The 26597-nt window shown below is 39.3% G+C and overlaps 2 protein-coding genes across 2 annotated transcripts; both read left to right on the forward strand.

Annotated features, from left to right (window-relative positions):
• The first annotated feature begins 12655 nt into the window (after nucleotides 1-12655).
• Nucleotides 12656-13485, forward strand: hes2.1 (hes family bHLH transcription factor 2, tandem duplicate 1). Its single transcript, XM_020929488.2, has 3 exons — nucleotides 12656-12784; nucleotides 12896-13079; nucleotides 13175-13485. The coding sequence occupies exons 1-3, from the start codon at nucleotides 12701-12703 to the stop codon at nucleotides 13483-13485; spliced, it is 579 nt and encodes a 192-aa protein (XP_020785147.1). The 5' UTR covers nucleotides 12656-12700.
• A 6775-nt stretch (nucleotides 13486-20260) lies between these two features.
• On the forward strand, nucleotides 20261-21135 carry LOC110164454 (transcription factor HES-2-like). Its single transcript, XM_020929489.2, has 4 exons — nucleotides 20261-20347; nucleotides 20448-20543; nucleotides 20649-20736; nucleotides 20825-21135. Exons 1-4 carry the CDS (start codon nucleotides 20261-20263, stop codon nucleotides 21133-21135), a joined length of 582 nt encoding a protein of 193 aa, XP_020785148.2.
• Nucleotides 21136-26597: the final 5462 nt, after the last annotated feature.

Raw genomic sequence — 26597 nt, forward strand, 5'->3', positions numbered from 1 at the left:
CTGAGCCGCAGCAGGTTGTTGCTTTCTTAAAATCGGCTCACATGTTAAAGTGGCAGTAGGATGACTTCCTGTGGCGCATAGGCCCCGCCTATTTACAGTTGAAGCGAACTTGAACTTTTACCTGTCACTGGGCACAAGAAAACTAATGGGGAACTTTTGAAGAACACATTTTAAAATAGTTCAGGGCTAATACAAAAACAATGAAATATTTGTTATAGTGTTATTTTCCTCAGGCATAAACTAGGGCTAGTTGTTTATTTGATTTGATTATTTTCTCTCTCACAGCAGTAACTATCCTGCTGCAGTCTTAGAGTTCTTGTAATTCTTCTGTGGATTGTGGGAACTGCTGTGTTGTTTACTTGCCGTCTGTACTCATTAATAAATTATGTTATAGTGAAACTGGTAGTGCACTCTGCTATGTGGCCTTTACTGAGGAAAGCTAAATGATTTTTTGGACCAGTCTGATTGACATGATGTGCTGGAGCTGGGCATGATCAGCTCATGCAAAACATGCGTCACTTAGGCTACTTTGTGTTTGCTTTTTACCTAAAGTCTCAGAAAACTTGGGTGCCATAATATATGATCAAATATGATCCCTTATCCTTTGCCACTGCGAAACGCAACTAACAATACAGTTAACTTTATCTAAGTTTAAACGAGACCGTCTCTCATTTGTGTCATCCAGGTGTGATCCAGTGACACCTTGTGTCCCAAATACACATTACAGCAAACATCCAGTTTTTTGGATTTTATTTTTTTCTTTCGACTGCTTACTGCTGTTTTTATGGAGGACTCAGCAAACCTGTCTCAGATTATGTGTGTATTTATTTACCTTGCTTAATTATTTGTTTATTTATTACACGGATGCCAATCTAGTCTCACATGAACAATGTGAGTTAAGTGACTTACAACTGAAGTTTCGGGTGAGGACCTTTATGTTATATTGGAAACCTAATACAAGACCCTTGCGCATATCTCAACAAAAGCGTACTAGCTCCTCAAATAAAAGTGTGGTGAATCTCATTTTGTACTTCAGGTTATGGCCAGAGGAGGGCAGGAAAGCTTCACCAAGGTTAACCACACCTGCAGGCCGTCAGGTGACTACTACCAATTGAACCAATGTAAATTACACTTATAGCTTTTTATAAAAACGTAAATCAATTGAAAAACAGAAATGGTCGGGCCTGTAAACAAAGACTTTTTTGTTTTACAAATTATGAACCACAATACAATACAATTTAAAATTTAACTGTAATATAAGAACAGGTTAATATGGGCTATGTCCAAAATGTGCCATATCTCAGTGTTTTGCACTATTTAAAATAGGTTTTCATGCGGTTGTTTTTCCCCCCTGCAGGTTTAGGCTATTTCTTTTCAAAAACAAAAACTAATGAAAAATAACTTTAGAATTTTAGACATGGGATGTTTCTGTCAAAACTGTCACATTAGCATATTGATTTGTCTGTCCAGGCCACTGAGGGGGGTGAAGGGGGAATTTGTTCTCGTGCATGGCGCGTGCCTCTCCGGACCATCTGTTGCACAAATCCAACTGTCATCGACACCGCGCGCCAGGACACTTAGACCCGCTGTTCCCACCGGCCACTAATGTACTAGCACTCCCAGGGGGATAGGGCAGCACGAGCCACTTTCAGGACTGTCACAAATCTGGACTTTTGTGGTCGCCTGTATAGCACTGCAGAAAAGTGCCTATAGACTAATGTTCATATTCATATAACAGACCAAAAATAAATACATCAAGTTTAGCTAATTATACACTTCATTTTTCATTTCGTTAAAATAATCACATAAAGCCACGTGCTATAACATCAGGATACTCTCTAGCCTAAAAGGTGCTTTAAATGTGCAAATATATAGGCCAATATAGCATCCGTTCACCCATTAACCACCAGCTACAGTTTGATGCACCTGCAGTGGCTGTGTAGTCTGTTCGTTTATTTTCTTCAAGGGTACTCAGGCTAAATCTCGTTGACCATAGACCCACTGCTGAGTGTCAACGGCTGTCTGGACCCTGGGAAAATCTGGGAGATTTCTTGCACGCGCCATCCATGCGACAGTTATTCAAATGAGACTCAATTAATCCGCGTGGAGCCAGTCTTTTGTTCGCACACATCTGCCACTGGAGCTGCTGCGCGGGAACATTCAAATGAGGGAGAGTCACAAGTTGGTGCGCTACGCCTGACAAGCGACTTATCACTGACGCTGCACGAAACGAGATTCACGTTTCAAAATAAAAACTAATATTTGATGCCGCAATGATTGTGTAGACTACGGTCAGCAAGCTTTTATTCTGAAACTTGCTTCAACCACTAGGCTACATGTTTATTCCCAACAACCCAAATCTTTTCCCAGACCCCAGCCTAAAACCGTTGTAAATTTGTGAAAGGACAATGTGCGGATGACGCCCATCTGTAAAGGAGCAGGTGGCTGACGCGTGCTACAACGATTACTGCTGGACGCGTGCAAGAAAAGCCCTTATAAAGTTAGTGTTTATTCATGCCTTTTATATGAAGGCTAAACTGTAATAATAAAGAATCACAATAGCTAAGAATGAAATAGCTTCAGTTATGGTGAAGCGTAAATAAAAAAAACGAGACCAGACAAAAATATTTTTATTGGAAGATTTAAAAAGACCACACACACAAAGAGAAAAAAAATGCTTTATTCAAACAAACTGTCATGATTTTCCTCATTAATATCAGCCCCATTTCTAGTTTATGATTTTTCATTATCTTAAGTTTGCAAAATATAATGACCCTCTTTCTCACTGAAATTTCTGATTATAGATCTTATATGTTAGGATATTTCGGATATTATTTAAACGTTTCCGGTAAAGTTGTTTTGCAAACCTTTTGATATAGGTTGTGCTACATTTGAATAGGCTATTTTACCAATTATTTTTGAATTTGCTTGGCATTCAGTAATCTTTTCACGATAGCCTATTTATATAGCCTTTATTTTACCAGCAAAACATTCACTGTAACTTTTAGTGTGTCTTTCTTCCATGGCTATTGTGATCCCATTGTGTTCAACACTGTTTGTTGCTGTTTTATAAGAAGCAACTGTATAGTTTTATATTTGAGCTTTTGGTCACTTGTGATGTTAAACTATCTGTATTTTTGCATCTCATTAGCAGTCATTTAAAATAATCACTGCATTGATCAGTTTTTAGTTATTTTAAAAATATAAGCTCTCTATCAGTCATACCTTTAAAGTTGTATCATATCTGAGACAGATTTTACACAGTCATAGGATTTAGATGGATTTAGCTCTGTTTTAGTCCTCTTTTTGACTTTCACCACTGTACAGCTAATCTTTGACATTTCTTTTACTCAGCCTGTTCCTCGCCTCTCCTTGTGCAGTGTCCCGTCCTGGCTCTGGAGGGGAGGAGGTGCGTGGAGCCCCCTGTCCCACGGCGGCCCACTCATCCGTGATCTGTGGTGAGAAGGACACACTCAGGGTTTTCTCACAGAGGCTGCTCTCATTAGGGGCACATAGACAGGAGCAGGGCTAATGGAATAAGACATGAGTTTGACAGGCTATTGTCCAGCGTGGTCTTCAAAGACACACCCTGACATCATCCACATCAGTAACATGAAAGACTCAAGATGAACTTTAGACAGTATGAAATGTATCTTTCACATATAGGTAGCATTTAATATTCACATTATTTATGGAATAGCACTAATTATAATTCAGAAAGTGCTCTATGTAACTTTTATGAGGGTCCACCACCTGCTTGTTTCCATGGAGATGTTATTGCTTTGCTTAGAATGTCCCACAGAATGGCACTAAACTTCTGTCCATGCAGTCAAGAAGACTGTGCCACCACCGAGCCAAGTTACAGATCAGCTGAGATGTGACCCCAGTATTGTAGTGCAATAAAATCATGTTTAAATTAATGCTTTATAGATTAATTTAATGTCATATACTGGAACATTTCAGACAAAGCAATAACACTTCATTGGAGAGAAGGACGTGTTGGATTCCACATTTCCTTGGAGAGAAGGAAGTGTTGGATTCCTCACCACAAATGTCTCATATTGTACCTTTAACATTATCATTTGGGGTTGATAGCTGCTGTCCTTTTTAGGCCTAATTGTAATCACAGATAGCTCAAAATACACATGCCCCACATAAAATCCATAAAATAACCACTACTGGTTTAATATCAGTAAGTCATCAGTTTCAGAAATATAAATAAAGCCATTTTAAAGGCATTGGCTATATATGTTACCTTGATCTCACATGAACACATGACACGTGTTTTATATGTTTGTCATGCTTGACATTTAAACAGGCTACTTGATTTGAGGAATATCTGGTCTTAAAATGTTTTTTTAATCAAATTAATGACACATTTATGTAACTGTGGCATTGTAACCTTTTCTGTAGCTTACAATTTAAGTCCTTAAACACCGGAACGTTTAGCTGACGTGCCCCTCCACATCTTTATCAAATACATTTTCAACTCTACATTTCTAGGCTACGTCATTTCAAATAATCTTTCTAAACATAAAATAATGGATTAAGGACGTACCGGGCGCAGTGTGGCTGTGTCATGTCCCCTCGTGATGCGGAGCTCGTGCCCCTCGTGCTGCAGAAGCTCGTCTCTCGTGGTTTGTATTGAGCGCCCTTTTGCTGCACGAGTCTGGCTCCGTGCGCTCACAGTGAGGGCGGCGCCAGACCGCAGACCACGCCCCCTCACGGCTTTGCCTAAACAAGTGAAAATTTAGTTAAAATGTAATCAAATTTTCTATCTATGTTACATTATAATGTTTTGCTTTTACAAGTTTGACCTAAGACAGTTTTAGATAGTAACAGCTTTAGATTTGAATAGTTCTGTTCAAATGGTCTAATGCTGAGATAGAGAAGAGGAAATTATAGGCTACAATAAATTCGGTTTACGTCTTTCATTCATTAAAGAAAGTAATTTCCTATATAGAACTTTTATAGGCCTTCTTTTATAGGACTTAACTTTAAGTTTAATCATTAGCCTATGTATTCACTATACAATGCGTCTAAGGGAGAGAGAGAGAGAGAGAGATGTTTCTTCTTTAAACCAGAATAAAAGTATCTCTGTTGGGTATTCTCTAAAACGCTACTAATAATTGTAGGCTTTCTTACACTCAAACAGTAGTTTATATTTAGGTTACGCATATTCTATATTTCCAACTTTTATCAAAATTTGTCCACACGACATAGTATTTTTTAGATACATATATTGATTGTAGCCCCTCTCTGCAATTTCCCCCGGGACCTCACTTAATGGCCTAGTGTCCATGTAACTTCACAAATAATTCCTGGGAGCAGCTGAGCCATCTGCTTCCTTTGTCCGCTTGGCTCGTGCTCTTCTCGTGCCCCTGATATGCGAACACAATGGCTCAGGCACTCAACGAGACATCCGATATTCAAAAAGTCCCGCCACTAACCTCGACATTCGTAATTCCAATCGAGGCAACTGGACAAGATATGTTGAGACCTATTAATTCTAGCGCTAGTAAAAAAATATTTCGGAGTTGTTGTTTGGAGTTACATTTTCAACTTTTGTTTACATCCGAATTCTTAATTTTCAAGGCGTCGCGTTACTTTGGCTCACGCGTAAAATCATGGAAGCTTTGGATGGCTCTTATTGGTTGAAACCTTTTATGACGCAGCCCTTACCTTCACAGCTCTAAGCAGCAAAGCAACTGTTCCTCACCAGATGTGTTATCTAATATGTCGCTTGGGTTTTGGCTTGGTATAAGCTTGTCTTAGTTTTCAAATCATTTTTGAGACATATTTTCGTCTGATTACGCACTGGTCAAATTACGTACCAACTCTAGCCGCGATGCTTTTTTGCTTTACAACGTTCCAGCTGAATACAACGAGAATAATTAAAGGGTCTATATTACGCTACTTTCTAATATATGTTATAATGTTTCCTCATTACCAACATATGTGCAGTTGTATTTTGCTTCATTCACACTTTTTAAAAACACAAACACTTCATATTTTGATTACTTTCTTCTCTCGAACAGAAAACACAAATATTCTGTTCCTTGTGATGTCATATGGTAATACATGAAGTGCTCCACTGTCTTTTTAAACTCCGTACCCCTTCACTAGAATTATTTGGATGATTTCAGCCTTGGAATTGCCAATCTCTACTGAACAAAAGGTAAAGGTAGCTGATAACTTGAAAACCACCACTACGTCACATCACAAGGGGGAATAGAGCTTTGGAAATGTAGACAGTCTAACAAGGGTTACTCATATATGTGAATGAAAAAAAAAACACAGCTTCGGGTATGTGTTTAATAAAGTAACAAAGGTTCAACATGGCTTCAAACTCACAAGTGTAAAATTTGACTAATAACGGACATTTAAAACTTTGGATATAAAGCATTTGACAATTATGTGGAATATTAATTAAAAAATAAGAATTCATCTGACATTTCTTAAGACTTATTTTTCGCACGAAGATATGTATTCTTTTTGAAAATTTTCAAAGCAGATTATATATAATGGTTTACATTTCATCAATAAACAGATAGTAAAATTCAAATAATGCTGTTTTACGCACAGTGACACAAGCCATGTGTTGCTTTGCCTCACGCGTAAAAATGATGGAAGCTTTGGGTGGGTCCTACTGGTTGAAAACATCATGTGACGCCGCCCTTGTTCTTTTTCTACTCGAAACAGAAAAACAACTGTTCTTCACCAGATGTGTTGTCTAATGTGTGGCTTGGCTTTTAGCTTGGTATAAGCTTGTCTTAGTTTTCAAATCATTTTCGAGACATGTTTTTGTCTGATTACGCGTTGGTCAAATTACTCAATAATAGTTCTCACCATCTTTCAAACAAAGACACTGTTTTACTTTACAACATTCAAACGAATAGTTTAAACTTCAGGTTTAAATATAATTTTGGTGGAATATTTAAGAAATGTAGAATTGATCTAAGACTTGCTTTACGCGCGAACATATTATCTTTCAAAGCAACCTATGCATAATGGTTTAAATTTCGTCAATTAATATATCTCATCGAAAAAATAAAACAATACACAATGCTAAAGCGGGTTTATGCGAAGTTACGCATGCCACGTTTTCCTTCCAATAGTGCCATGATTTCCTACTTTATTTTTTCAATTTTCTAAAAAAAAAAAACGTGGGTCTGTATAGCGTTATTGCAAAGGTTTAGTTTGATTCCTTAAAGGCTACTTGCTGCGCTGTTGCGGTGTCAGACACGTGACAGGTTTGGATTCTGAAACGGTGACGTAGTGTAGCCAGACGCAGTCGACCAAAATGTTCAAATTCTGTCAGTGACGACATTTGTTTATGAAAATGGCGTTGGTTTTGGCTTTGGGAAGCTTTTTGGTGAATTGTTTTGTCTTCCCATGGGAGAACGCAAAATAATAGCTTATCATGAAAAAACTACCTGTGTCCTACAAAGACAAAGGAATGCTACGAGCGTTTCCATTTTGCATTTTTAAATAAATTTTACCACAAGTTTTTTGTGTATTTAGCAAGATCCTCAAACATAATTCTCCAAAGTAATTCCATGTATACATGTAGGGTAATAGGTGTTAAACTGCAAAAAGTTCTGGTAATACTTTATTTTTGCTAGATTTTTGTTTACATTTGTGTTGTGCAGCATTTTATGTAAAAAATTGTGAAGAATGTAAAGTATATGCATTCAACCAGTGATATTTGAAAAACAGTCCCAATAACTGGAATAACTTAATCCATAGTATCTAGTGAGCACAAAATTGTTTAAGAACATCATGGTGTTCTCTGCTGTAGCATAGCAGTCTGAATTCTGGTTTGGCAGGAACACAGAGGAAACACAAAGGATTTTACATCATTTAAATGATGACCAAGCTGAAAAAATAGTTCTCATGCTCATTGTGTTAAATGTGATGAAACCAACTTTTATGGAACTCAAAAATGTAAGCCTAAAAGAAATCAACATCCAATGACAATGGCAACATTTAATCCATTTTTACTTGAGCTGTTACTAAACAAGAGGGCACACAAACATCATTGTGAACAGAAAAAAATTATTCAAAATGAGAATTTCAATACTTGTGGGAGTTAACCTCCTAGCGGCACAAGACTGACTTTTAAAGAACTTCCTTTTCTGTACTGCACTGAGGGCACTCACTGCTCTCTCAGTGCGTGTTATTATGGCCTCCATCATTAGATGTATAATACTCTTTACAAAAGAAGCATTGCGAGACCAGACTGTGACCAGACTGGACTAGACTAGACTGGAATGGACAACACTTTCACAATATCTTGAGAGTTCATGTCTCCAGGTACTTGGTAAACCTCTCCTGCATTAGACCTCATTATCTTCTAACTCTCACACTACTTCAATGTATTCTACAACACTGTTCAAAGATATAATTCTAACAATGATGAATCTGCTCCATGTGTCAATCAATCTTTAGTGTACACATACAGAAATTTGTCCTCTGCATTTGATCCAAGGTTCCAGGTTTTAGACCCAGGTCACCTGGACCTTTCTGTGTGGTGTTTGCAGGTTTCTCCCCTTTTCTGGATTGGTGTCCCCTGGGCGCTTTACTTTAAAGCAGCTCTGCTTGTGTACATGTCTCTCCATGGCCTAGCACCAAAGTACATCTCTGACATGTTGGTGCCATATGAACCATCTCACACTGTGACGACCTCAGGCACCAACAGGAGGCTGGTGCCCAGGAGGCTCGTGCCCAGAGTCAGGACTAAACATGGGATTGTTTTCTTCCTGAACATGTCAGACAGACCTCTACTGGCTTAATGTTCAGTGTAGGAGGGGCATCCAACACAGTGATAAATAAACAGCTACAGCATTTTGCTTTTTGCTTTTATCAATGTTGTCAAGCTGCCCACTTTCAATTACAATATCTTATGTAAAACTCATGTATTTATTGCCCAACCCAAACAGCTGCATGTTTCACTTATGCATTTGAACTTCTTATTTCCCAGAGCCCAGAGCCACTGTTGATCATATTTCTGTTCTATCCACTTGTCACCTTTTTACACAACACACAACCAACCAGGTCTTTTCACCTCTACCTGCTCCAATTAAATACTGACCATCGCAATTTCATCTATAAATGTGTCTCCCTCTTTATAGCAACCCCACTCCTGCAAACACTTCCAGGTTATTGGTGACACTGACTCTTAACTTGACTCTAGATAGAGGACTATAGAGAGCTCATGGACTGTGGACTTTAATTTACACATTTGCTCCTGTGAACAAAGTCATTCTTTGCATTTGACCAATCCTACAATGCATCTAGTGCAATCTGTCAGGAGTGGGGAAACATCTCCACATATTAAGCTAAATTTGATCAGGGGTATATTAACTGGCGGTTTTGCCTCATGTGCACTGTCCTGGTTGAAAAAAAAAAGGTCAATATATTATTTTATACAGTTGGTAGAAAAGTAAAACTTAGACTTGAACAATGGGGTACAGGCATAGACTCAGAACAGTCCTAAGTGACTTAGATTAAGGTTTATTAAATAGGGGGTGAAAAATAATGACTTTCCACTCTAAATTTCCTCAATACCATAGCTCCTCTGCACTGTGGACACCATCATATGCATTATCTAAACCTACATAATTATATTAAGGTTCTGTTCATCAGACTCATAATTACAAATACTTTCTTAGTAACAATCTACTTTATGAGAAAAGATCAGTTATATGTTTTTCTTAGTGGAGGCTCTGTCCATGGTGCTGAAGATACAAAAGTTATTATTATCATTATTATTATTATTATTTTGCCATTACTTTATCGAAGATAAATGTAGGTTATATGTAACAAAACCAAACATAAACTCATAATAATATATGCTTGTGAGATAAATGTTAAAATCAATGACAAAACCAGAATTTTATGTCTAGAAACAATAACTATTTTGAATAGTTAAAACAAAACCGGATGCCCTGACCAATACTGAGTGCAGGGAAACTCCACAAGCCATAAAACATGCATATGAGAATTCATTCATTTAAGTTATTCGTTTGTTTCGTCCAGATGAATTAATAAAAGAAGTGGAACATAATTTAATGGAAGATAAATGAAATGCTTTGTTTTGTATAAAACCATTTAAAAGTCTATGTCACTTGTTTGAGTTGATGAAAAACTATTGTTTTGTCATGGCAGACACAAAAGAGCAAATAGGATATTAGATTATTTGGTTATAGTTTAATTTATTTATATGACAAATGCAACCACCAAACAGCAGCATAATGTGGCGTAGACTTTAGTTTTGTGAAGCCAAACACAAGCCCTACAGTGATGTGTGTCCAGCACAGCACCCCGCTCCGCTCTGTCCGCGCTCCACCTTTTTGATTCACGCTTGAGTGCACGTGCTCCATCTGGCTCTGCACCGTGGCTCGTGTCAGTCTCATGCCGTTCACGGCTCAAACTTACACAATAATAAAGGAACTTCTATTGTAATATTCTATTGTAATATAGCCATAATCATTTGAGGATACAATAAAATATGATAAAATATAATACAAAATACATTATAAATACATTACATTAAAAATAATTATGGGAGTTTGGGTGTAATACAACATAATGCTGAAAACTGTATATTCTATCCTTTATTTTTTTCTTATTCATTAGTATATAGTTTTTAGAAATAGATTTCGTTGTTATTGTTCTAGTTTCGAATACATTGCTCTCAAAGCACAGACTACTTTAAATATATCTAAGCTATAGCTTGTTAGTTATTCCACTTTTTGTCGCACGGGTTATCACAAAGCCCAGGGGCTGCACAGATGGATACCCACGCGAAAACCGGGACAAAAAGCCTCCTAACTGAAGCCGCTCTTGAACTTTTTTTTTTTTTTTTTTTTTTGTCTCTTCTCACACTATAGGCTCAGAGGAGCTGGTTCCCAGACTGGACTTGGTGGCAGTTATTCGGGGGCCCCAAGGGGCAAGGCAGGACGCGTGCACAACTGCGCATCTACACTGTTGCATGAAATAATAGAAGGCTGGGAACCACAGAACTCCCTCCAAAGAGCAGCTTGCACCAAACCGCGTCTTTCACAAAATGTAAAGTACACACATACACATACACATACACACACAGACACACACACATGGCTGAGTGGGACATGTCCACATCGATGTATTGTGTCTGTAGAAGTGTCTTCTTTGAATTTCATCGTTCAGGTGTGATGTGCTTCTTTAAACACAGCAAAGAGGTTTCATATTATGACAACGGGTCTAGAAACAATGCCCATTGGCTTCCAACTCAACAATAAATCTACGAAATGTATTCATAATTACTTTTTTAAATGTGCTTGTCCGTTTTATTTGGATCACTTTTGGTTTAAGAAATGTTTATTAGTTAATTATATTGTTCCTTGATTGTTAAAGATCATTACAGTTTTGTGAATGTATACAGTACTGAGGTAACTCCTATATCGTAAAAGTTTTGCTTTTGTCAGTTTCCCTCCAAAAAATATACTGGGCCTATAGAGGGGCGCAGTAAGGGACACGGGCGCATGGACCAGGATGCTGCTGATGGAGGATGGGGCGGATGAAGAGAGGGGGATGGGAGAGCGAACAAGGAGAGAAGATAAGCTCCCATCTGCTGCGCGTTTTGGCGCGTGCCAAACGCGTGAGAACAACTGCGCTCTTAAGGTACGATTTTGTTTAGTGAAATTCAACTGCATTATTTATTTATGTATTTATTTATTTTTGCATAAGCATATAAGTATTATAAACATATTATGTGCTTGATTTACGGCGGATCATTGTAATAGTGTTAAACATTTTGGAAGAATTACGAAGTTTAAGATTTGGTACATGTGTTTATTCTGATACGAGGAGGATTTGCTTGCAAATATTTAAATGAGATGAACTTTAGGAAAACGTATGCAATTTAAAATGCTTTCAACAATTTCTTTAAGACCCATAAGTATGCTATTGCCAGTCTCTCCAAGGCCCCTTTAGACTCAACCCCCACCGCACCACAGGTATCATCACAAAAACGCTTCATACACAGATGTTAATCCAAACATGGCTTGGCTTGGGTCTCTGCTTTATTAATTTGGGGAATACATTAAAGGTCTGTCGTCTCCACAACCGACACGTGATCTGCCTCCTTTGTTTGAGGGGGATGTCGAAAAGACCCCTTGAACAGCCATGAATAGATTTTGAGTAACTTTATTAAATGTTATGCATTGCAATAAACAAATCAAAGTTTTCAATTACTTTTCTAGTCTAATAGGAAGACTTTGCACGCTTTCACCCGAAAATGGTCCGTACTGCACCACCGTAAAAGGACAATAAAAATAGATCTACTTCTGAAAGAGGCAGCAAAAGACATCTAAACAGCAGGAAAAATATAATTAAAATTGCGTGTGGCCATAAATTAGCAAAGAGTGTAGGAGAAGTATTGAAGTGTGTGTAACCTGACGCTTGTTGACAAACAAGCTTATTTAGTTTGAAATTATTAAATTAAATGCATAATCATCACTATCCATCCGCGCATACCAGAAGACACCCCCACCCCCCCGTCCAGTCCCCTGGCTGTGGCCCTTGGACCAGTGCGCGTTCTGGCTCCGCCCCCTGACGCTCTCCAGACACATAAATACGGACGCCTCTTTCAGAGCTCCACACTCGAGCCCCGCAGCTCCACGAGAACAAACCTTCACTCACAAACAGAATCAAAATGAGCCCAAGCATCACGACTGAGGCCAGGCAGCCTCTCGGCCGCACAGTGGCCCAAAGGAAACAGGCCCACGAACTCAGAAAGGTAAGAACGACTTCATTGGTTTGGCCTGTTTGAATCAAGAATAAAATGTGTGTTTTGTTTATCTGTATGCGCTTTAATCAAATGGTTAACGTTGGGCATCTTTTCTCGCAGACTCTTAAACCTCTTTTGGAAAAGAGAAGACGCGCACGCATCAACGACAGTCTGAGCCACCTCAAGAGCCTCATCCTGCCTCTGATCGGAAAGGATAATGCGCGCTATTCCAAACTGGAGAAAGCTGATATTTTGGAGATGACAGTTCGCTTTCTCAGAGATTTGCCCTCCGCTTCCTCCAAAGGTGAGCCTCCTCTCCTTAAATCACACTCCTACTTTTACGCACGGTCGTTGATTCAACTTATCCAGTCCACTAATGAAATTTTGTGTCCTCCCCAGATCCCACAGAAAGCTACAAAGAAGGTTACAAAGCCTGTCTCCAGCGTGTGACCACTCTGCTCCCCAGAACCAACCTGGATCAGAGCGCGTGTCAGCGCGTCAATGACTTCGTGCAGCAGTCCATGTCCGCGAGCCTCACTCCCACGTGCCTCAACTGCTGCGCCCAGAGCTCGAGGACCCTGCCTCAGATCCAGCAGCGGCTCCAGAGCCTCAAGTCCAACTTCAGTTCCAGACCCCAGTCTCAGTCCGCGGCTCCCGGGAGCGCACAGCCGCAACAGGCCGTGCCCGAGCCCATGTGGAGGCCTTGGTAGAAAGATGGACACTTATTCAAACATGTTTATAATTGTACAGTATTATTTAATTATTTATAGATATAACATGTGCTTCTAAATGTTAAAATATGACGCGTTTTGTTCATTTTATGTAAAAGCAGAACAAAGCACAGACGCCGTCGAAGTTTTAAAATGCAATCCTCTTTGGGGTTTCAAAGCACGGGTTGTAGACCACACTTCTGTAAAACCCCAAGGGTTAATATGTTGAGGTTTGCACGAGGGACTTAAAAGTATTTGGTCTGTGCAAAAAATAGTTTGTAAACACTATGTGTTCAGTATAAGGATGTGGAATGATGATTTAACTTCAATATTTGTTTAAAAAACTGATTCAATAAAATCTCATTTACTGAAGTTGATCTTGATTACGTTTTTATTTCTTGGGATTCCTTGGTTTTCAAAATAAGTAAAGAGTACAACTAGGTGTAAATGAAAGGACTAAAAAGGCGCCAAACGGATAAAGCCACAGGTCAGAGCAGCCAAGGCGGCCACCCGCTCATTGAAGCAGCAGCTGCTGCTCTATTGTTGCGTGGCGGCGCCTCTCCTGTTACCGCCAAATCTGTGAGAAAAATCTCACGGTGTGGCACACAGGCAGTGAAACAATGACAGACAACTGTTGGAAATAGGCGCATTTCCGAAATGACACCATATATTGAGCCGATTAATTATCAGTTTGCATAAACAGCAGAAACAGACAACACCAGAAATAGATGCCCTGACTCTGGAGATAGTGCTAGTAACTTTATATTAACCACAATTAAGGAGGCTGTGGTCCACTCGGACCAGAATCTCTCCCCACAGGATTTCTGCCGTTGGAGTCACGAACACTTCATAACACTTGTCACTTTAAATAACTCACTCCAACAAATGCTACTTCTACTTGCACTGCTAGTTTTGCACTGTTGTTCTGACCATTTTGTAAATTCTGTATTTATATTCACTTTACAGTCTATTTGTAATACCTTATTGCTTGCATGTCTTTATTTTATTTTATCATTTTGTATATTACTATTATTCGTTGTTTTATGCTGCACCATATCTCCAAAGCAAATTCCAAGTTTGTGAATTTTATTAATAAAGAATTCAGAACCTTCAGAAGAATCCTACTGATACTGGACTCACAACAGACACTTTTTAATGTTTTAAATCACATTGTAAAATGAAGGGTTGTCAGAGGGTTGGCCCTCTAAACTTGAGTGTCTTAATTACTGTGAAGTTCTGTTCAGGTTGTATGAGCTCTTTATGATTTGGCATCTTCACTGTGTAACAAAATCTTATGATTCTGTGATCAGTCCACTTTTAGGGGCACTATATAACTTTTGTGGTCTTCATGAAGAGGCAGGCATTTGGAACTTTGTCTAGAATGTTCCACACTATGGCATTAAATTATCTATCTTCAGACAAATACGTAATGATACTAGGCCAATTTACTAGTCAGATGTGGAAAGGTGACCTCGCCCACAATAAAATGCATGTTTTTAAAGAGGGGGTATTTTGTTTATGTTGGGTATTAACTGTTAACATGTCATATTTAGATTTCCTTGTTAACTTTTATTGTTTTGAAAGTATTAAATTCACAGAAAACAATTATTAACATATTTAATAAATAAAATTTTTGTTTTTGACATTCGATTGTGACTGATGGTCACTCCCTTATAGTGCTATCACACTACACTCAGTGTGCATTCTGCTGATGAACCTACTGCACATGGCATCAGGTTTGTAAAGCTGTAGTATATTGTTTTGTACCATGCATTTATTTATGGAGAATTGTTGTGTGGGAGCATGAGTGAAGTAGGCTTGTGGGTAAAGCACTGGACAGCTAGCTGTAAGAAGGATTTGAATAGGGCATTAGAGAGATAGATAAAATATTCAAAACATGCATGAATGACATCAAAAAAGCCCCCAAAACCACAATTTTGCACAATACCCACAATGTGAAAAGAGGCAAATTTTTTTGCCCTGTTCTTATTTGTATACATATCCTTGAACCCATTGTCACACCCTACGTTGGTGCAGTAGGTCCGAATAAAGACAGGGCAATGTTTTAGGAGCAAAAGGATGAGACCTCTTTTAATAGAAATAAAACGTTCATCTTAAAGAGGACTTAATTTTAAAGACAGGCTGAAAATCTAAGTAAAATAATCATGTGGCAGGCTTCTCAATATCTCATGTGGCCCCCACGTGTTTCTGTGCATACTTGACAATATCATGGCATGCTCCTAATAAGACGATGGATGGTGTCTTGTGGGGTGTCCTCCCAGATCAGTAAAATTTCTGATTGTTTGAACAGAGACATTCACACCAGTGGCCTGCTGGAGGTCATTCTGTAGGACACAGGCAGTGCTCAACCTGTTCCTCCATGCACAAAGGAACAGATATGGTAAATGGTCACATTTTTCTATAGTGCTTTTCCACCTTCAAGGCACTCAAAGCACTTTACAACAAGGAACCACTCACCCATTCACACACACATTCACACACCAGTGTACACAGACACTGTGGGCAGGGTGGGTTAAGTGTCTTGCCCAAGGACACAACAACAGCATTCATCTGTGGGAGCTGGAATCACACCAGCCAACCTGTGGGTCAGTGGATCTGACCACTCAACCTGTGATGTTTATGTCGAGAGCTGGAGTCAAACCACCAACCTTCAGATCAGTGGGCGAATGCTCTACCAACTGAGCTACTGAAGCCCAACTGAGCTACTGCCGCCCAGATATGGATCCACCTCTCCTAGAATAACTGCCTGTCTTCTGAAATCTCCTCCATGTACTGGACATTATGCTGGGAGACACAACGGCATGTCCCGCATGTGCCATCCTCGGGAAGCTGGACAATCTGTGTAACTTCTGTAGGGTTAAGGAATGGCCTCATATTTCCGGTAGTGAAAATCACTCTAGCCAAAGTAGCACTAGAGGAAAACCAATCAAAAAAGACCAAGACCAACCTGAAATGACCGCATGCAAAACCTGTCCTGTTTTAGGGGTTGTCTCATTGTTGCCACTCTACTGCACCTGTTATTAATTTCCATTAAAAGAGGTGGCATCCTTTTGTTCCTAAGACATTGCCCTGGTCATACCATATTCTTTTTTCACATTGAGATCTGACATGTTTCCAAAGTGTTCCTTTCTTTTTTTGAGAAGTCTATATACAGTATAAGCAGAACAACAGTGCAATACTCCCACTGGAGTGGAGTGGCTTAATTTTTCTGTGAGTGACTGTCCCACCCGCTCACCCCGAAGTCAGTGAGATGTCCTAGAGAGTTGGGAGACTGCAGCAGATCACCTTCTCAGCAGAGAGCACAGCTCTGCTGCTTTGTCTTCCTACCTGGCAGAGGTCCCACATACCACACTCTGATGGAGGAGGTGAGGATGGACTCAGTGATGGTACAGAACTGCACCATCATCTGGGCTGACAGCTTGGCTTTTCTTAACTGCTGCAGGAAGTACTTTCTTTGCCGTTTACGATTCTTGATGATAGAGCTGGTGGTGAACAATCAAACAAGAGCTGACACTCAGTCCTGAGTCAGTATTTAATGGATTGGTTACATATCTATACAGGGCTTTCTCTATGTCAGACTGAAACTTGGTGAAAATATTGTTTGAACTCTTAAAAGGGGTTGTGGCCTGGTTATATTCCTCCTTTTTATTTATTTTTTTTTTGCAAGGAAGTTTTGAGAGAACTGGTGCTACTCACAATAGTAGCTTAGTTAGCTTCTTTCTTTTATGTATAGAGTTTTCACGTAGAAAAAAAGACAAGATTAACTTGATTAATCTGAACACATGATCAAAATCTTCCATTTTCACTGTAAAGTTATATTTACTGAATGGCAATGTGCAGTTCCTCCCCCCGGCGGAGCTGGAGGACGTGTCTGGGGTGAAGGAAGTCTGGGAGTCCCTGCTTAGACTGCTGCCCCCGCGACCCGGCCCCGGATAAGCGGAAGAAAATGGATGGATGGATGGATGGCAATGTGCCCGTTTAAACATTGTATTCAAAATAACCATTTTAGGAGAAGACTTTTTTAAATATCTGACGTTTTTATTTAGTAAGAGGATAAACCTCTTGAGATAGAACATCTCGTTTTTGTGGGGGTTCTGAGAGATAAACCACCTAATTCAAAGCATATCTGCATGTATTTGAAATTATTTTAATCTTCAAGTTAGGTTTAAGTTTATTTCAATTATAAGATGAGGTCAGAAATCAAACTAAAATGCTGAAATAGACATACGTTGACGCTTTTTGGCCCATATGGTATTTCATTCGCAGCTCTATCAATGGCTTATGTGCTTCACTTTACTTTCTGCATTGTTGGTCATTTTGAGTCACTACGTGATTGTAGATTGTCAATGAAAAGCCGTTATTTGAAGAAGATGCCAAATGTCCTTTATAACATGCCCCATCCTGTTCCCTCCTCATCCCCTCTTTGCCTGGAGCCCCGTGCCTTCTGATTCCCATGAAGTATCAGAAGATATCAGACAAAGGCTTGCTGTTATCCTGCCTGCACAGATGGGTTACCGACGCCCAATTTGCGTCAAAAGACAAAAGAGGCCTATAACCGTAAGTGCAAAAATGCATGGACAAAGTTGCCCCCTCCCTTCACCCCACGGCCCCACGGGACACACGAGCGCGCGTGCAGCAAGTGTGGCTCTGAACATGAGCGCCAGCCTGTGTTCGCCACAGCGGCTGAGCCTTTGTGTTATAGTGTTTTCTTTTTACTAGTTTAAAATTTTAGTTTGAAGCCTGTTTAAACCAGTAGGTTATAGCTACTTTTCAAATCCACGTAAATGTATGGGGACATAACATAAGGTAAAACGTTCAAAAATGTAATTTCAATATTGTATATACCTTTTATAGTATTTTATAGGCCATAATCAAATGTCATGTCATATTTATAACAACTCAGACAACAGGAAAGTGACATTAACAAACATTTGTAGGTGCAAGACATTACATAAAACCTCAATTGTGTGATCGGAGTGCCCCTTTCATTGTCCTCAAGCAACGCTACGTAAGCAGCATTCTCTGTTGTATGGACCCATCTAATATTAATAAACAACAACTGATGGAAAGCTTGGACGCTTTACGTTAAGAGTCAAGCCCAGCGAGACTGCATGTTTCAAACATGATATGGCATGCTACTTAAAACGTATGCCACGCTACAGCCACGCTAACGCAATGTGTAACTCTGAGGTGTGCGTTTGCTTCGTTTGAAAAGTGTGTATTTCTTCCTTGTGTCTATGTGAAGATTAGAGCTGGATGCAGGCCTCCGGTGATGCGCAGAGGTCTTTGGTAAAGGCGGGTGTGGTCCGCAAGCGCAGAGAGGAGGAGGAGGTCAGAAACAGACAACCATCTGTTCCCCATGGCGCGTGCTGCACGCGTGGTTCCCCAGAGTGCCGTGGCATTTGATGGGCTGTCATACGTCGATATCGCGCACTGTTCATGCGAAATACATTTTTATATTTTCTCCTTTCAGCCCTTTCAAGTTCTGTCATACAATAGTTGTTTACATTTTTGGTAGTATAGAATACTTCTATAGGCACAGTGTAACAGTCGTTTTGTCTTCTATTGCATACACGTACACATTCTGTTGACCAATGCCCGTGTGACTCAGTGGTGAGTCTAATCAAGTTTGCACAGCATAGTTCGTCTAAACTAACTAACTTCTTTAAAGTATATTGTTCGAATAAGTGTGGAACGCCCTATGATAAAGGAAAAGGGCATCTAGTGTTTTTGGAAACCTCAAATAGCCTCAGCCCCATGTCCTTAAAACCGTCACCCACCCATATTTCACCCTATACCGGTACAGTCCCCTGGGCAAAAACATTTCATATGCAAAACTATTGTTATCACCACGAAAACAGATGTCATCAAGAAAAGCGTGGCTTGGGTTAGAGATTGGGGTCTGGTTCTGAAGTTTCCCCAGGCCAGCACCTCTCCAAAGCACACAAGGGCGCCACCTATCGGCAAAGTTTCCCATTTCCTCAAAAACAGTAAATACATTTCAAACAACTATTACAGAAGTCATCAAATCTTGACGTGAAAGTACAAAATTGCCGCAGAATATCATGTCTCTCCAACGCTAAGTAAGAATCAGTGTTCCTCTGTGCCGTTATAGCCCAGGTCTAATATCATACAGAGTACATCAAATGTCTAAATTACCCTTTAATTTACTGTAGCTTGCTTAGAAATATTCTAAATGTCGTAATGCGATGTGTCGACACCTTTTGGAAGAATCCTTATGCAACATTTCCCCCCGAACAGTCAAAAATACACTTAATTCATCGCAACTTTACGCACACTGGAAATTGCCTAAAAATTAAAACAAAACATTGTGTTATGCAGCACAAATGAAGTGAAACATACGCTAGTTTTTGATTAATAGATACATTTTTAAATATGCAGTTGGTTTTCCTGTTTATTGCGTGTTTGTCCAACTTTACGCACGCATATTCTCGCATTTTCACCACGGTTTGTGTAATAAGTGACGTGGATTTTGAGCATGCACACGCAGCACAATTGTCCTTCGCAAGATTAAAAACTAGACAGATGGCTATCTTTCTAAATATGATGCCTTTGCGTTGTTTCCATTAAACTGGTGACTGGTCCAAATCGTTCTAACTTGGCTTGGGGGCGTAGCCGTGACGCACGGAACCGACGCCAAAGACACGAATATATACCGCGCGCTCTAGCCGTTACAGACACTTCTTCACCTCTTCCTCTTTTGAACACACCTCGCGTAGAAGCCCTCAGTACCATGTCTCCAAACATGAGCTGTGACGTGCTGCCGGCATTTGAGTCAGACATTTTGGCAAAAAGAAAAGAAGCTCTGGAAATGAGAAAGGTAAGCCTCAGCAAAAATATGGGCACGCATACATATTATAGCATTTCTATAGCATTCTTATTCTCTACCTGAAACTAACTGCCATATCTCTTTTGAACAGACTTTGAAGCCTCTGATGGAGAAAAGAAGGCGCGCTCGGATCAACGACAGCCTCAACCAACTGAAAAATCTCATCCTCCCGCTCACAGGCAGAGATGTAAGTCAAACATCACAATTATCTATACTTTTTGTATACTTCCATAAAAATTTATCCACGATTAGGAAATGCATTTTAATAAATTTGTTAATTTGTCTCCCGCAGAAAACTCGTTATTCAAAGCTGGAAAAAGCGGATATTCTGGAGATGACCGTGAGATTCCTCAGTGAGATGCCTCCTGCTAGCTCCAAAAGTAAGTTCATCAGTAACATCTTCTATGTTTGACCTGACTTGTAATTTCTAATGATTTTAATCTAACACTCCGATATTGTCCTCTCCAGATCCCACAGAAAGCTACAAAGAAGGTTACAAAGCCTGTCTCCAGCGTGTAACCACTCTGCTCCCCAGAATCAGCCTGGATCAGAGCGCGTGTCAGCGCGTCAGTGACTTCGTGCAGCAGTCCATGTCCGCAAGCCTCACTCCCACGTGCCTCAACTGCTGCGCCCAGAGCTCGAGGACCCTGCCTCAGATCCAGCAGCGGCTCCAGAGCCTCAAGTCCAGCTTCAGCTCCAGACCCCAGTCTCAGTCTGCAACTCCCGGGAGCGCACAGCCGCAACAGGCCATGCCCGAGCCCATGTGGAGGCCTTGGTAGATACATCTGTTGTTTGAAGACTGTTTGAAGTCTTGAAGAAAGAAGTAACACGTTCAACAAACAGACTGTAATTATGGACTAAATGTAATTCCAGTCTTTGGTGAATAATATTATTCATCGTGATTCCGATGTTGAGTATTATATACTCGTATTTACGCGCGTCTCTTGTCCGGTTTTTAGTTGACAAAGTTAGACAGTCGCATTGTTTTTAAACACCGCATGTATGTTTCCGTCGTGTATTCAGTCCTCACGGAGGACTGAGTGAGAGGGCCCTAAACCAGCCCTGTAAGACCCCAGGGGTCAGTGTTCTTTGTCTGCCAGAGTCCGGCAGATGCACCGTAGACTCAGTGCGTCTCTGTTGTATCTCTGATGGGATGAGCTCATTTTTGCTATTTTCAGCAAGTGTTACTGTCTGTGTTATAATATATGTTATATGTTATGGTATTGCTATCAGCAAGTGTGGTTTATTTTGCTGATTTCAGCAAGCCTTGTATATATGTTATATAAACTAATAAAACTGCGATGTCGTGGTTTAACGCGTTGCATTTTGTCCTTTGTTGTACTTACGAGTACCTTACGCGTATTTCAACCATGCTCATTCCTTTGTAGACAACTGTATATTAGATATATGCAAATCTAGCCTATATGTTAAATTTTGTTCAGTTTTGTCATGTTATGATGTTTTGTTCTTAGCATATAGCCTACAAGCCAATAAAATGTAGGCTATTGTAGAGTAAATACAGGCGAACATCGATGGAACACGTCTAGCATCTGCTGTAGCTCTTCCAGTCATTTTCGTGCAAAGGATTTGTGATCAAACGCGCCCCACTGACGTTCACGTTTACAGCTTCAAAGAAAAGGGCGGTCTATGGCGCCCTCTTGAGTCGAGGTTAAGACTAGCCCAAAGTTTCCTGACCACGGTGGAAGAATCTCGTTTGGGGGCAGTAGTAGACGCGAACCACTTGGTTAAATCGGCTAGGCTTAGTTGGTTAGTCACACTTGACACATACCCCGTTGAACAGTGTTTAGTCCTGAATGTTATCTTAGTTTGGTTCTTCTCTAGTCGACTGCCCTGGCTGTGTCTTTTCCAGGTATGGTTTTGTGTTTAATTCCAGTCTGTGGTGTGTGTCACATGTGTACATATCTTACGTAGGATTGTGTGGCTGCTGAGGAGTGTGTGGAGTTGGTCCGTCTTCTGGCCTAAGATAAGATACTCTAAAGATGCAGAGTCAAAATTGTGTAAGAAAACATTTGTGCAGGTATAGGACTTACAAATTGTTTTCATGAAATCATCCAGTTCCATCTAATTAGGTCCAAAACATTACGATTTTCTCTACTATGTTTTATCTGCTAGTTTGACCGGAAGAGGGCAGCACCAGCACAACTAATCTCTTATATCCAGGATAATGAGCTGTTAAATGTAATTCAGGCATGACATGAGAACAGACACCAAGGAGCAAGATAGCTAACTGTTTTGGACTATTTGACAAAGATGATTTATGTTTCTATGATTAATGTTTCCAATGTTCCATTTGCAAACATACAATGACCTATCACAGAGACAAACGCACACTCCCTGAGAAACAGCGGTGGGAGGATCACATTGGGACGACCTAGTGTTATCTCTGAACCCTTAAATGCCAGTGGCAACAGTGATGCACTCAGTCTAGCAGTGAAATGCCAGACTGGAGACTGGAGATTTTGAATCAGGGGAGGGAATTATGTCAACAAAAAGAGAAAACTGTATAGACTGTAGTTAATCAGATTTGTTTTATCACAGTTTTTGACGTAAGCAAACCAATTTGTTTTTAGTAATTTTCAGTTTAGTGTAACAGTGTATTTATTTGCAATGATTAATTTGATCTGGTAAGTTAATTGAGCATTATAACTGAAGATTGATTTGGAAATCGATAGCCAGCATGCAAAATTGTGCACAAATGTTGTCATAACACACCTGATTATCCATGGGTTTCATAACTAAGAAAATGCTGGACCACTGCCAACGCAATTAACAATTAAAAAACAAATTTATTTGAATGGGAAAAAGTCCTCACTATGTGTTATACATAAACCAGTGATATGGTTCTACAATATACATTTTTGAACTAGAATCTTTAACTTTTTTGAGCTGCTACTTGTAAGTATTAGGGGCTAAGAAGATTTGGGATTCAATTTAGCAAAGGATAGCAACAAGAGCTAAAAAAGAAATGAATTAGGAGCAGGAATAAGACATGGAGGAAGGAAAGGAGGTGAGACAAAAGAAGTATCCCCTCGATGGCAGTTTCCAGGCAACAGGCTTGTAGTGGTTGGTCGTCTGGTTGCCGGGCTGCAGCAGGTTGACGGAGGCGGAGGAGAAGAGATGACAGGTGGTACAGGCAGAAACATGGACCCAAGAGAGCTCTCAATGAGGATCTCTATATGTGTGAATGGGGTTATGGTCATATAGTGTCATAGTGAAAGTTGAGAATGGGGAGGAAGGGTTGTGAGAGTGATTTCCATGATGAAGTCTATGACCTCCATGTTCTATCATGAGCTGAGATGGGAGTATGACTTGGGTGACTATCAATTGTCTAATGAATTAACACGCTCAGGCGTTGTTGTTTGTGTATGCTTCTGTGTCATCCCAGTGAGTACCAAGAACTATCCAGGGTATATTTCATCTAAAAGACTCAAAGTTGCTGGGCTACTTGCAATCTCTATGGCTTCTATTGGAAATACATAGTAGATTAATATTGTGTACTTAAGATAAACAATTCATTTATAAAAAAACATTTCAAAAAGCATACTTTTATTTTTATTAATCTTGAGATAACTTACAGGACTCATAGTATGTTATGTTCTGATTTATCTTATAATGTTTTTTCCTCATCAAAAACGTACCCGGACTCATGTTCTGTTTCATTAGTTTGTTTCAGCTTTATGGCGCATGTTGATTTATGAGTTACATTATTTAGGTCTTATGATGTAGGTCAAATGTGTGTATAGACAAAGTGGCTATGCTTTTGGCTGAGACTGCTCTGTGTATAATACTAACAGGAGTCTTTACATCCGTGTACAACTGGTGCTTCAAATATTTACAGCTTTTGTGAGAGGGGTTTAAAATCTGTCACAGTGTAGACAGCAATAGTCTACTCAACAGTACAGTTATGTTTTCTATCCCATGTAAGAAATATATAAATTTTTCTTATCAAAAATAGATTAATAATTGATGATGAAATTAACTTTCATTCAAGGCGTGTGGGACTGGTGGGAGGAAAGTACATAATTTGTGTATACAGCAGTGTAGTTTCAACCTCAATTTTGATATGAAGGGAAAATCTGGATACTCAAGACCAACATTGACACCATAACAAAACAAAAAAAAAATATTTTTACTACAATATTATGTCATTTTGAACTCAGAATAATGGAAGTGGTCCCTTTACTACTTTTATATACTTTTTTATACTACTTTTTATAGATCAACAAGCTAAGCTAACAACAAGCTATAGAGTAAAGGTCCAACTTCACTGTAGGATCGATACTTGCTCAAGTGGGTATATGGGTTCAATACTACCTTTAGTGGGTATCATTTTTTGACCACTTGAGAAGACTGTAACTGGATACTGGATGAACTATGCATTCTTTAGGAGTCAGCTTGAGTAATGTTGATCAATGTGGCTCATTCAGCTTAGCAGGAGCTGCACATTATAATATCCACATAAAAAACTGCATTGTATTCCAGAGAAACCCCATTATCTCTCATCTGTTGTCTAACCTCCATATGGCATGTATGTGCATGTGTTTTAATGAGCGCTTGGCCCTTTAAAGGTTGCTGGCGGCCGTGGGGGGGCAGAAGATAACGGGAGCAGACATTATTTGCTTGTGTCATGTCGACTTAGTGTCAGCGCTCACACAGTGCAGCCCACTCAGGAACAGAGGCACACTGAGGTACCTGCTCCGTGCAACAAAACGCCACATCACTACTGCTGCTGTTGGGACTGTTTGCCATCAGGGAATCCAACACTGGAAGGAAATTGCCTTTTAATTGCTCAGAATATACGCACAATATAAAATGTTTAGATTGGATGTTTAAAAACAAGCACATTTACAGTAATTTAATACAATTTGAGATTGAAATTGCCCATAGTTGAAGGGCTGTCACTAGACCCACTATATCATCTGTCTTATTTTAAGCTTAAATGTTTCTTTGAAGATGCATTATGTAACTTTTCTGATGCATGGTGGTAGACTATCCAACAGTAGAACCAACAATTTAAAAAATGTGTTTCTTTTAATTTTTCTTTTCTTTCTTTTTTTTTTTTTTTTTGCACAAACAGCAATAAAAAAAAAAAAAAAAAAATAAATATATATATATATATATATATATATATATATATATATATATATATATATATATATATATATATATATATATATATATATATATATATGTGTGTGTGTGTGTGTGTGTGTGTATAACTATTATTATTATTATTTTGCTTTTGATGTGGCTGATGAAACAAAATTAAACACTCCAGAGCCAAAGAATTTTCCCGGTATATTAGTATAAATTCCAGAGTTCAGCACATAACTGTACTGTTGAGTAGACTATTGCTATATGTGGAGGGACAGCTCATTAGGTAAGGCATTGGATTTGAACATGGCAGACTGGGGTCTGGGGTTTAATACTTATCTTTCCCAATTGTTCATGTATTCACTTTAGTTTAAAACACCAGTTTTTTCATGAGTTTTAAGTTTTGTGTTCTCTTTATGAGTTATATGAGAAGTAACATCGATGCATCAGTGATCACACTACAGGCATAAGACACTGTTTTTCTGTTGTACTTCAGCTGTGCTGTTAGTTATACTTTGTTGATATTCTGTTTATCTTATGTGGCAATGCTCTGCACTATTGCATAAAGGGGTCAGAGTTTGAGTTTTTCCATATGGGTGACAGCAGCAGCTCAAGTTACAGGTTGGGTCTGTGGAGAGGCAACCCTGCGAACAACAGGAAGCACATGTTTTTCTGTATGTTTTGGAGCAATGCATTCAACAGTAATTCAATAAATACAAGATATGACAAGCATAGATATATACATTAAGGTTATATAGTTTTTATTCTGGATCTTTAGTTGTAAAGTATCCATAGAAACACTAATCATGTAGGTTCTCCAGGTTAATCCGGTTGAAAGGCACGGTTAATGGACTGTAGTTTCACTTCTTTTATAGTATGAAAACATTTACAGCACAAAAGCTATGTCCTAGTTTTACTTGTATGTTGTAAATATTTTTCTTGTATTATCTGATTGCTGCATATTGTTACATACAGAGTCATTCTTAGTGTTACAACATCTGAAAACAGGGCTTCCTCTTCCACATTGCTCACCAACCTCTATCTGCGCATGTCTGCTCTTTGTATTTATGCATTCATGTTTATTTTACATCGTCCATGTTCATGTTTGAGAGCGAGGGAGGGGAAG

This window comes from Boleophthalmus pectinirostris, unplaced genomic scaffold, assembly GCF_026225935.1.
Source record: "Boleophthalmus pectinirostris isolate CB_2022bp ecotype Guang Dong unplaced genomic scaffold, ASM2622593v1 HiC_scaffold_8, whole genome shotgun sequence".
NCBI classification, from domain to species: Eukaryota; Metazoa; Chordata; class Actinopteri; order Gobiiformes; family Gobiidae; genus Boleophthalmus; species Boleophthalmus pectinirostris.